General features: G+C 34.4%; 1 protein-coding gene across 4 annotated transcripts in view; it reads right to left on the minus strand.

The window, feature by feature from the left end:
* LOC136042368 (WD repeat-containing protein 89-like) overlaps positions 1–13,465 on the minus strand; it is a 76,229-nt gene extending 62,764 nt beyond the window's left edge. The window contains exon 1 of one of the 4 annotated variants that reach the window (XM_065727337.1): positions 13,350–13,465. Coding sequence is in view for 2 of the 4 variants with exons in the window: in XM_065727334.1 (XP_065583406.1) it covers position 9,401 (1 nt within the window). In the remaining 2 variants the exon portion in view is untranslated. Of the gene's footprint in view, positions 1–3,203; positions 3,387–9,391; positions 9,445–13,349 lie in introns of those variants that run through there. The other 3 variants (XM_065727334.1, XM_065727336.1, XM_065727338.1) reach the window with 3 other exon arrangements.
* Positions 13,466–13,687: the final 222 nt, after the last annotated feature.

Genomic DNA, 13,687 nt, shown 5'->3' on the forward strand with positions numbered 1-13,687 from the left:
GTCATGTTTACAGACTGACTTTGGTGACATTACTATTAAAATTACTTAGTTTTTAGTTCTTTAAAGACTGAGACTTCTTTCAGTGATGTTTTGTCATATATTTACATCAACTTATTTTCACTAATAAAGAGAACTGAGCCAGAGCAAATAGTGGTGCTTCAAGCCAATGTTTTACCAACTGGCTTAAAACACTAGGGGTTCGTTTCTCTCCCCCTCCTACGCGACACCTCTGGCAGACAGCATTGTATATTCAAAGGTAACATTGAATGGGTTTGTTAATACATTATGTCAAATTTATCTAAAGTATGCAAGAAGAATACTTCCCCTAAATTTCAGCATAGTTCCTTTTGAAATTTCATTTACCCAGCCATATCACAGACGCTTCCAGAAGATGGTGTTGTGTAGCTGTGTCAGCTAAACTATTAAAGAATTATTTCTTAGGACCATATTTACCTCGCGGTCACTGTTACCAAATGGATTCAAATTAGATCACTCCAGCAAAATCCTTCAACGGTATTTCACTCGGCCAGTAGCACTAAGACTCTTCAAAATTATTATCATTGACATAGAGCAGAAAAGATCCAGTATGGATCCTAATTTAACTCTTAAGTGTCAATTCAGGTTATTGAGGTAAAGGTAATAATAATAACAATAAGAGAGTAACCCTAAACTTCATAAATAACAGACATTCAGAGCCGGCATAAAAGTTGGATTTATAGATCTGAAAAACCACATACTTTTATCATGGACAGTTCCTATACACAGGCCAAAAATACAAAACTCTACCTCACAAAACCAATCCAAAGGTTCTTCTAGGATAATTTAGTATATTAGGGTATAAAATAGACTTTCAACGATTCTAGCTACAATAAGGGGCAAAATAGTACTGAAGGTTGCATATGCATTTGAATGTTTAAACGAAAAAAAAATTAAAGCCTTATGGTAAAAGGCCAGTGGCTTCCAAAAGATACTGAACTAACCCTTCTAGTTTCTAAACATGCCATGTTTTATATATTGTATAACCTCATATTTTGAAATTGCTCTCCATAGTCCCCAAATGACGGTGTACGTCTCTAAACGGCTGGACGGTTATGAGCGAGGTATAAAAAATCAAAACTAGTCTACTTAAAGCATAGTTGCACTAGGTTGACACTGATTCCAAAAGATATTACATACAATTGCTTTCTGGATAGATACCCTGTCGAAACTGGGACTGAGGGGGGGGATTTTAAATAAACTTGCTTAACCCCTTTCCCCTCCTGGAGACACATTTATCAGGAGTTTGTGACAAGCTAGCTGTAAAAACCTTTCAAAAATTAACCGAAAACCGAAAAATATGTTTCAGAGATTTTCTCAGCCTCATACCTCATCTCCTTTCCTGTTTGTAAGGTTTGAGGAAATTTCCTGAAAATTGGTCATAAATTCATATTTGCAAGCATCAATTTGCAGTTCCACCCCTTTTTCTAAAAATGGGAAGGAGCCAAGAGTTCTGTATATTGACTCCTAGAGAATACATTAATGTAGAGTTCTGTCCATTCAAACTTTGCTTACTTTGACTAAGTTCTTAGAGACTCACTGTTAAGTATAGACCTTAAAGAGTAATTAATCTCACCTAAGCCGTCTGCAGCTCTTCCTTTGACTTGAGGACTAGTAAAACTTTTACTATTTTTTTTTTTATTATTATTATTATTCTAACATAGTTCCATGGTCCAAGAAAATTCGACCAAAATATTATAAGATTATGAATAGATAAATGCTAGATTGGAAAAATTCCAGTTTGGTAATTTAGGCCAGTTTGGTGATCTGGTGAAAGCGTGCTTCGCCTGTCCACGGATTTGATAGAATCTGGCAGCAGCTGCCAGTATATGGGTAACGAAATTCGGCTGTTCATCAATTAAACTACCAAGGTGCCTTTCTTCTGAAACTGACAAAATTTGCTCATGTATCCCATTTTTATCGCAATGGTGTATGTATCTTTGACATTCCCCTTCCCTTCATTTTCCAACGTTGAATTCCAAACAACTCAAATCAGTCCAGAAAACAAAACTGCTGAGATCATTTTGGAGTTCTGAAAAATCTGCACGAGTATCAAAAGCTCCAATCACATCTGAATCTTCTCTATAGAGGCATTTCTTATCTATGGTGGCATTATTTCTTTTATTGATTGTATTTATTTACAGATTATGACATGGATTTCTATTTAAATATTAAAAGACTCCTACCTTCCTCTTACCTGCCACTGTTGAATATCAACACTGCTGTGTAAGCCGAATTCGGAGATATTAAACCCCTGGATGCTGTCCAAATAAAAAATGAGACATGCCAGGACTGGCATGTCTCATTTTTGAAACTTTTAAAGCATTTTCCCAAATGTTCTTTGGTAGGCTAAGTATATTCTTCAACTGAGGTTTTTTTTTCCTACTATTCTCTTCCCAAACTTAATTAGTAATGTGGTTTTTTTCATCATGGTGGGTAATAAAACTGGATATGGATATTAAAGTAGTAGTCTAATTGTGCAGGTATACCTTCGTCATGCTGTCAAGGGTCATGTTGAACTTGTGCTCCACGACCCTTTAAGTAGAAAGCTAGAGGAAGCAAAGTCTGCACGTTTTCTCATCTGGCTGAGTGAAAAATAATAAATATTTGAAAAAAAAGGGTTTAATCTCAAACAAACCGCTACAGGCTACAAATGAATATTCACACCCCAACTAAAAAGAAAATACGTGAATTCTAAATCTTTGTCAATCCAGCTCTTTAATAAATTTAATGTTATCGTTTGTTGCTGTCTTTTTTTTTTGTTGAGGCACAAACTGTTGACCAAGTAGATACCAGAAAATGCGATGGTAATTTATGTTTTTTTTTGCTGATGAACATGAAACTAAATATTTTAAGACAATGATTTTAGCTCAAAGCTCAGAGTGAAACTTAGGCTGAGGGTGAACTAGGAGCCGTTTAAATATATTAAACTAGGCCTAAAAAGTATCAAAGCTATTAGGAAATTTGTTCTTTTCATTTGTTACCGTTGCCTTTTAGATTTCTGGCACTAACTGTTTCAGTTAGAACAGCTAGTTCTTTTGCAATTACCACAAACTCAAGTACATTTAAGCAATTCTTTTGCGAGAACATCACAGCATCAAACACTCGCCATTACTATTACAGAGAAACAGAACAGTAGGGGAAGGGAAGATAGGACAGATGTTTACCTAATTACACACGCTGCAATACTCCTTGTCTCACAAAGCAGGCAAAGGTTCCAGTCAACATTCAACATTTTTCCATGCTTGTACATGGAAACACACTTGAAGAAAATGATATTTATAAATATCAATTGCTGGTGGGAGACCTTTCTGCCTCAACATAGTTAGCAGAACTTCTTCCGTTTTTGAAGAATTTCCTGCAGAAAACCTGGTCATGTTCACTTTTGGCAGCTTTAAACAGGATAAGCATCTATAAAATAGAAAGAATGGGCTAGCAGCATTTCACTCATTATTGTCTGCTTTTTTTTCAATATAATCTCTGTTACACAGACAATACAACCTTTCCTCCATCAGTAGTCCAAAACAAGACTACTGATGAAGTTTTTACTTAAAGTTAAACATATTACTTTATAAGTTAAAATTCATTATATTTTTATCTTTCTCATCATTGACACCCGTGTTTGAAATCGTTTTCAGGTAATACCTATAGTTTCATATCTATAAGAGCTCTTGTTTGAAATTTGCACTGTGGGTGCAACAACTACAATAGTAAAAAAAAAACATAAAATACGAAATCAACTGTTTCGACTCTCTTGGTTTTATAGCATTTTTTAAGAAGAGCCCTAATTTTACTGTATTCCCATCATTGCTTATCTTATTCCTAAACGTGCATTGCTTCATTTTATTCACCTCCCCATCAGATGAATAAATACTACTTATTTCCTTCTTTAAATATTGCCATCACCTATAATAATAGTAAATCCTAGCATTTTACAGAAGTAACTGCTCCTCAACTAGCAGATTAAAAAAGGTAGTGCTATTTTAAAATTTAATGGCAGCATATAAGGGGGGGGAGAGGTTCAAATTGCAGCAATGTGACTCTTGGAAAAGGATAGGATTACTATATAGTATTTAAGCTATATCTGGCACCATTAGGTGTTACTTGGTCATGCGCTTAGAAGACCCAATGACCGCATCATAAAGCAAGTACTTCTGGCCTGTTGCCAGAATGGCGCAGGCAACCTGGCGGTCAATTATTATTAAAGAATAGGCAGGCAACTGCCAAAAACGACATCAACCCCGTTGGCGGTTTTCAAATATTTGGCTGAAAGTGGGAGAGCTGCTGGCTTCGGTTCGCTGAAGAGTTGGCACAAGATCGCGACAAATGGGAGTCAACCATATGTAGTCTTCTAGATGCCGGATGAGGCGTCCTTGTCTAGTCCTGCTACAAGTACAAGTACAAATAAGTATTATACTAGTGTTCACTTTAGAAGAGCCCACAAAAAACAAGGCAAATATTTAGTGATTGGCTATTTCTGAAAGAAACATAGTAAATTAATAAAAGCAGGAACGTATATTCTTATTTTATGATCTTTCCAAACATTGTATTTAAACTATAGTAGTAAAATCTATGAATTTACCATAGACGGGGCCCAGAATGATTTCTCCTCATTAGAAAAGGGACTAGACCACCTGTCAGGGACTTTTAGGGTTAAAAAAGAAACCAAAGTGGGAAAAGATTTTGATTGCCATTCATCATTAAAATACTCCTTTGCTTATGAATCAAAAATGGTGACTAAGTGAGCCTAAGAATCATTATAGTCACAAGCCTTGGAAGAAAATCGTTTTCCCATGAAACAGGTCAGTCATCTTTGTTTCTTCCAAAAGATACACAAGACTCCAGCTTGCAAGCTAACCCATTCACTTCAACTTTGATGCCAGTAATGGTAGACCCATGATAGTGTTGGTTCTACTGAGTTCTTGTGAATATGCTTGCAGCAATATCTACTCATTCCCAACACTGTCAAAACTTACTCCTACTGGGATCTCTTGAGCAAGCAAAATTACATCTGATAGACTTCTAGCTCTTTTCCTTTTCATGGGAACCATGAACCAAGGCCCTTTGGGAAGGCTATTAGAATAGATGGAGTGCTTCTTGATCAAGCTTTCAGCATCTGCATTGCAAAGTCTACACACGTTTACTGAGTTTCTCAGCATCTAACAGAATCTCTACCGGTTCATCTACAAAGTAAACCTGCTTATGTAATGCTAAAAATACTTAAAGAGTGCCTCCTGCATATCAATTGCTCAGCAAATAGCAGCCCAATGTCAGCCGCCTTGTTGGGACCTGCAGAGTGCAACTAGCTTATGGGACAAAATAGTTTTTCTGGCAATTCTGAAAAATTCTTGCATCATGCAGGCCAACCAAGGAAAAAGTGCCTCAAAATGACAACAAAAGGGAATGCCCCTCGCCAAATTCCTGGAGCCCTTTCATGAATGCATTTTGCACAACAAGATTACTACACATTCCAATGTTCAAAAGCTTTTTTCTTTTTCAATCTATTCATCTGCAAACATAACTTTTTATCAACATTAGGCACAAAGCTAGTATTCCAAAAGTTATCAAGTACATAGTTTTCTCTGCATTCATTGATATCCTGGGTGATAGCTTACCATGGAACATGGCTTCAAAGACATAAATGATTCCATCACATGAAGCTGCAGACATAGAAGCCTGTAAAAACTTGAATACCCAGATTTTTTGGCTTTGTATGCAGCATCTTTATCACAAAACATCTTAGCAGTTTTACTTCCATTGCTAGCTGATGGCTAATCTGATTGGGGCTGTTCCCAGGCAGATACAGGCAATCATGACTGCAGCAGATTGAAACAGATCATAGCTTGTGTCAAACTAAACATGCTGCTTCAAAGTGTAAAAGCCTCTGCAACAGCTAAGGATTTTCTAGCACTAATCCAGCAACATTAGTTTATATTTCAGCAACTCATGCCTTCTTTAGTTAACTGGGAGCAGAAAAATTGGCTCTTGCTTTTTGTCTTTGCTAAATAAACTTGGAAGACCCAAAAGACGAGTAGGTCTAAACACAGCAGTAAAGACAACGAGTACAAGATTTTTGTCATCTGGATATTACACCTATATTACTCTTCTCTTTTCACTCAACCTATTATTAGTTTAACAACTAACCTTTAAAGGGAAAGAATATATAGTTTGCACCATTTGAATGCAAGTCAAATCAAGCAATTCACACTGATATAGTTAATTTCATGTTGCTAGAGGAATTTATGCATCCTTGAATGTTACGACTATCTATCCCAGCCACCCTGTGGACCAATGTCTCTCTGTACCCTTGAACGGCACCACAATGTGACCCAGCTATCCCACCTACCATATAGGGAAATTTTGTGTGGTTATTAGCTGCCTATGTTTATAAGATTAAATAGACACTTTGGCAACAAATAAAGTTCCCACTATTTTGTTGCTTCTTCCTGAACTGTGAAGGTGTAACCAAGAGCTCAGAACAACCACATTTGTGGAGAAGCTATGTTATCTAAAGAGGGTCTCAAATATATAATACTTCAATTTTCAAAATACCATGCACCCAAATAGGGAGTTTTAGGGACTTTTGGGGGAGCTAAGGGACTTAGTGCATAAAATAGGACTTGAAAGGGACTTCAGCCCAAAATGGGACTTTTAGGGATTAATTCCAAGCTCTGCATAAGCCAGATCTTTTCTTCACCTTGAGTTATTGATAAACAAGCAACAAGAAAATTCATAGAGTACACATAATTTAGATTATATATTGGCACATTATGAGATGGAAGTAAAGTAGAATGATGTGCTTTTAGGAATGATATAGCCCAAGTAAGTATTTTAGAAATTTTTTAAGTAGTTTCTGGAGTTAGTCAAGTTCCCTTCTGGAAAAGCCAACCACTAAATCTATACCAATAATATTCAGAGTCAATCATTCAAAATCAACCACAAAAAAAAACGATAAAGTTGAAACTACAGAAACCTTTTTTAACAAAGAACCTATCATGTGTAAGGAGATTCAATCAACAGAAGAAAAAAAATATATACTATTGAGGCTTTATCCAAGACCATCATGGGAAGGGGATTGCAATGTCAGAAAAGTTACCATGATATTTGTAGAATGCATAAAATAAGAATCTAACAATTCTACTTTTGTTTGTTTACCATGTTTCCTTCAGAAGTGGCCAACTGCTGAAAATTTATAAAAAGAAAATCTACTGAAAAAATGGAAAAGGATGAAAAACTCAGCTCTAGTGACAACCAAAAACTTTATATTTTAAAAAAGCCAATAGGGTAAGACACCTAGTAATTAAACAGCTAATCACCACTTTGACAGTCAAATCTCTTTAAAATATCTGATATACCACCTAGAAATTGGACTGTTATTCTATTGAGTTTATACAAATTATCTTACTAAAAATGTGACTGGCTTTATCTTGAATGCACTGACAGCCAATCACAAATCCATTTTATAAACATCATATAATTCAAAAACATTGATTTTGTAATGTTTAAGGTGAATAAAAAAAATTACAACAATTCTGCCATGTTTTCTTCTTATTCTGTTTGGCCAGTTGAAAACTGCCATTTCACCTAAATGGCAAAAATATCAATGCCAATAGGAGAAACATGGCAGATGAAAAAATTGCTTTGAATTTACTTTTCCAAATTAATTACAACAAATCAATGGTTATGGATTATGTAACTTGGTATAAGTCTAAGGTTCTAGCCATGCATAAAGAAACATGTTAAAAAAACAATTCTAACTTCACAATATGCAGAATAATCCTAGTCAACTTTGCATGGGAGAGGGTACCTTTATCTTCACTTCTTTCACTGTTGTTAAATTTTTTTGACAAAATGCTGAAAAATTAACATGGATTTGACTCCATTTTTCTGATTCAAAATAATTTATATATATATATATATATATATATATATATATATATATATATATATATATATATATATATATATATATATATATATATATATATATATAAAAAATTCTCATTTTAATAATTTCTCACAAAAATAAGTTAATAGAAAAACACTGATAAATTAGGTTAGTTAGTCAGATGGTATTTGGGTATTGGTTTATTAAAGGTATTCATGACTTAGAGAATAGAAAAAAAGTAGAAATATGATAGAAAAACTGGAAATACAAGTAAGATAGCAAAGATAAAAATTCTCCACTGGCAAACTATGGTTAACTAGGATCAATGTACATACTATGAAGTAGCAATTTTTTTCTTATCATGTTTCCTTAAGCATGGCTAGAACCCTAAGCATATACCTGTAACTTTAAAAAGATAGTTTTTTGTACAAGCTCATTTCTGATGCAAATGAATGTTGAATTTAAATTCAGAATACAAATCTGACTATAGAGATAAGTTGAAACTTTACCCCCCCCCCCCTCCTTCAAAAATCTGCAAATATGTACCTTGAATTGGTATATATAGGGGTGGGGATAAATTTCATTTGTGATGCAAATGAATGCTGAACTTAAATTCAGAATGCAATTCTGTCTATAGAGATAAGGGTAAAATTATGACAGTTAATATAACTAACTTACCAATAAAATGAACATATCACTTCATGCCTTTTTTATGTCCTTTATGAATATAAGAATCGTTTCTACTTCAAATTAGAATCAAAGCACTTTTGAGCTCTAAAAAATGATGAATTTTCAAATTAAGTATGAGTTATTGCTTGTTTTTGACAAAATAATAGGCCTGCTACATTTTGTCAGTGCCATCTTTTATCAATTGTTTTCAAAAAATAATGCTACATTTTCTAAGTGCTATTGTGCTAAATTATTTATAATAAGGTTAGTTTAGACTATAAAGTGCTTAAATTTGAATTTGCAGTAGAAGGAATAATCATATTTGTAACAAAAGCATTAGGTGGTATGTTCACTTTATTGCTAAGTCACTAGTATGAACTGTCATAAATTTACCAAGATAAGTTTAAACTTTACCCCCCCCCCCTCACTAACGTGCAAATATATACCCTGAATTGGTATAGGTCTGTATAGGGTGAATAAAAATTTCCTTTCTGATGCAAATGCACATTAAATTTGGATTCAGGATGCAATTCTGACTATAGAGGTAAGTATTTTTCTTAATTGAACAGTATGCTAATATAAACCTTACCTAATTCTTTTTTCAAATAGATTTAATCGCAAAGAAGCAACGTCTATGACATCAGAAAGCAGAAGTCTAACCTACCTGGAAATAACTTGAATTATAAATCAGGCCTACTCTTTCATTACTTCATTCAAAACTGATTTTACAAGATTACCAAGCTGATATCCAAACTATTATTGTTTCAATAGGTTAATAAAATCAGGATAATATTTTACTTAGCCTACTTCTTTCTTAATTTTAATTCTTCGTAAATATTATTTAAATTTTAGACAGATAATCGCCCTCTATGTATTTTTACCATTAAAGATAATAGAAACCGCTATTAAGGCCCGAGAGTAATGTGAAGAGATCTTTAGAATGTTACTGTCATAATAGCTTAATACCCAGCCAAAGTGATTGCAAAATTTTGCCTTCTCTTCAAAATTCTTCTGCTCCCTCCCTCCCCAAGAGAATATAAGACCAGAATGCAACAGTGTGCTAGCCATTAAAACTGAAAGGAAGCTTGAGCAAGGCAGATATGGACAGGAATATAAGTACATAGATATATCTATAGATTCTTGAGAGGGTGTAAATCGGGACGAAACAGGAGCATCAATAGTTGTGTTGGGCTCAGGTGACTTGGTACTGAAGTGACTTGTTGGTAGTAAAAGCATAGCCATGTCTGATTTTAGTTTTTAATTATGAAACTTCGATATTATGCTTCGATTAAACTGAAATAAAAATGTGTTTGCCTAATATTTATTTTAGATCTAAAACATGAAACATTAAGATTGGCTGAGCAATTTAAATACACAAACATGCCAAAATATTTTGATAAAATGACCCATGCTGATAATTTAAATCCTATAAGTTTGTTAATCACTAAGTTTATTTATCACTTAAATTATTAAATGTCAGTAATAATTTAGTTTTAAGGATATGAGCTTTTTTAACAATTTCTTAGAAGAATTCATTATAATATATAATTGAAATATGAAATTAGCATGTGAATAAACGGTAAACAATCAAACAAAGCTAAACTAACGAAGAACCTGACTATTTTAAGTCTTCAAGGCAGTATCCAGGGGGGTAGGGGGTTTCAACTCTCCCCCGAAATATTCATCCGCCTTGTAAAAACGCAATAAAAATGAAAATAAAACACATTTTATGCTGTTTTTGAAGTTTTGTACCTTTCAGCCAGGAGTTAAACTTTTTATTTTTAATACGATGTAAAAATCCTTCACTCCTGAGCTTAGGATCTTGTGAAAAGTAGATATTTCAAACATCACACTCAAAGAGTACATCAAGCAGCTATATTATTAATATTTAATATCTTTCCAATCTTACATCTCTTATATCTCCAATCTTATATCTCTTATTTCTTGTATCTCTTCCAATCCTGGCCGAGTGGATTGGTGTGCTGGATTCAGGATCTTTTTGTCTGAGAGGGCGAGGATTCAAATCCTAGCGTCGACCCACATATAGTCTGTGTAGGGTGAATAAAAATTTCCTTTCTGATGCAAATGCACATTAAATTTGGATTCAGGATGCAATTCTGACTATAGAGGTAAGTATTTTTCTTAATTGAACAGTATGCTAATATAAACCTTACCTAATTCTTTTTTCAAATAGATTTAATCGCAAAGAAGCAACGTCTATGACATCAGAAAGCAGAAGTCTAACCTACCTGGAAATAACTTGAATTATAAATCAGGCCTACTCTTTCATTACTTCATTCAAAACTGATTTTACAAGATTACCAAGCTGATATCCAAACTATTATTGTTTCAATAGGTTAATAAAATCAGGATAATATTTTACTTAGCCTACTTCTTTCTTAATTTTAATTCTTCGTAAATATTATTTAAATTTTAGACAGATAATCGCCCTCTATGTATTTTTACCATTAAAGATAATAGAAACCGCTATAAAGGCCCGAGAGAAATGTGAAGAGATCTTTAAAATGTTACTGTCATCATAAGTGAATGCCCAGCCAAAGTGACTGCAAAATTTTGCCTTCTCTTCAAAATTCTTCTGCCTCCTCCCTCCCCAAGGAAAGATCAGACCAAAATGCAGCAATGTGTTAGCCATGAAAAGTGAAAGGAAGCTTGAGTAAAGCAGATATGGACAGGAATATAAGTAGATAGATATATCTATAGATTCTTGAGAGGGTGTAAACCGGGAGGCTTTGAATAGATTGGGACGAAGGGGGAGCATCAATAGTTGTGTTGGGCTCAGGTGACTTGGTCCTAAAGTGACTTGTTGGTAATAGAAGCATAGCCATGTCTGATTTTAGTTTTTAATTATGAAACTTTGATATTATACTTCGATTAAACTGAACTAAAAATGAATATGCCTAATATTTATTCTAGATCTAAAACATAAAACATTAAGATTGGTTGAGCAACTTAAATACACAAACATGTCAATAAATTTTAACAAAATGATCCATGCTGATAATTCAAATCCTACAAATTTATTAATCACTAAGTTTATTTATCACTTAAATTATTAAATGTCAGTAATAATTTATTTTTAAGGATATGGCATTTTTAACAATTTCTTATAAGAATTCATTATAATATATAATTGAAATATGAAATTAGCATATGAATAAACGATGAACAATCAAACAAAGCTAAACTAACAAAGAACCTGACTATTTTAAGTCTTCAAGGCAGTATCCAGGGGGGTAGGGGGTTTCAACTCTCCCCCGAAATATTCATCCGCCTTGTAAAAACGCAATAAAAATGAAAATAAAACACATTTTATGCTGTTTTTGAAGTTTTGTACCTTTCAGCCAGGAGTTAAACTTTTATTTTTAACACGATGTAAAAATCCTTCACTCCTGAGCTTAGGATCTTGTGAAAAGTAGATATTTCAAACATCACACTCAAAGACTACATCAAGGAGCTATATTATCAATATTTAATATCTTTCCAATCTTACATCTCTTATATCTCCAATCTTATATCTCTTATTTCTTGTATCTCTTCCAATCCTGGCCGAGTGGATTGGTGTGCTGGATTCAGGATCTTTTTGTCTGAGAGGGCGAGGATTCAAATCCTAGTGTACCCAATCATTTGGTTTGGGACGGGGGTCAGTGGTGTGACTCTGTAAGCTCAGCCAGAGTCGACCCAGCTCTAAATGTGTACCTGAGAAATCTGGGGAAGGTAAACAGGAAAGGTGTGCAAAAGCACAGGATGGTTGCCCCCCCCCCACATCGCACTTACTGGCTGAAGGGCTAAGAAACGGAGATCAGCACCACCAGTAGGGACTGTAAAGTCCAATGCCGTATGCCTTACTTTTTTTGTAGCAGTCCTGCTTTGAACCTCAATGGAGAGACCTAGGCACAGCGTCAAAGCAGAAAAATCAACAGTGGCTCCTTCTTGATGTCTCAGGCGGCAGATATATAACTACAGTTAAAGGAACGACTCCCATATAAAGTCATCACCAGTTTCCATGGATTTTTCAAATAGGTTTGTGAAAACTCTAAGAATTATTTGAACTCAGAACTGATTTCTGCTATATGAACATTTAGTTAGAATTTCCCTCTATGACTGATGTATAGGAAACTCTTAAGAGGAGGAGCAATGTGACAAAGGCAACAATAATTGACATAATTATTTAAAAAAAGATCAAAAAGTAAAAAATAAAGTGCCAAAAGAACCTGGGGGCAGGGGGTCTCCCTGGGTCCATTGCTGGTTCCTATATCCTTAAATCAACCTCTCTTGATGTATGGTGACAACAGACCGTAGTTTTTCGTTAATATGTGATTAGCATGGTGGAATTCAGAGACAAAGAAAGGAATTATGCTGTATAATTACTTACTACACATAATTCATACTGTAAGTATCCTGCATGGCAACATAGTGGAGGATTAGAAAATTTTCAGTAGAATATTGATTTTTTAATGAACTGATAATAGGAGGTCTAAGGGTACTGCTCCAGCTTAGTTACTGGCTTCATAGATCATAATGATTAACTCTGACAAATCAAGAGTTTACTTTGGTTAAGTGATAATTTTTCAAACATAAAGGCACATAGAAAGTGAAATCCTTCGTAATTTAATCCTATTAAATATTCAGTACAAATTAAGGTTCACAGAACTCTCAACTACTATTGCTCAGCACTGCCAATATCTTAATTCTGAAATTATTTAGATTCATAGTGAAAAACAGCTCTAATACTTACGAGGGCAGAAGGTGGGTTTTCCGGGGCAATCTCAAGAAAAGACTCCTATTCAGGGGCGTAATTTGCTACGGGGTACGGGGGTAACTGACTTGTTCAAACCTCAGTTCCATCTCCCAGCTGAAATATAGCTTCTGTAAAAAATCTTGTCCAAATTCGGATAAGCCTGCATAATTCAATTTTCGAAAGATACAGGTCAGTTTTCTACAGTATATCTTTGCCTTTATGGTAATATATGTCTTATTTTCAGTTTTCTCCGTCATTTTCACTTGGTTTGGAAAATCGGCCCCAAATTCAACTCCCCCCTATAGAATTTTGACAAAATTACACCACTTTTTGGG

This window comes from Artemia franciscana, unplaced genomic scaffold, assembly GCF_032884065.1.
Source record: "Artemia franciscana unplaced genomic scaffold, ASM3288406v1 Scaffold_1179, whole genome shotgun sequence".
NCBI lineage: Eukaryota > Metazoa > Arthropoda > Branchiopoda > Anostraca > Artemiidae > Artemia > Artemia franciscana.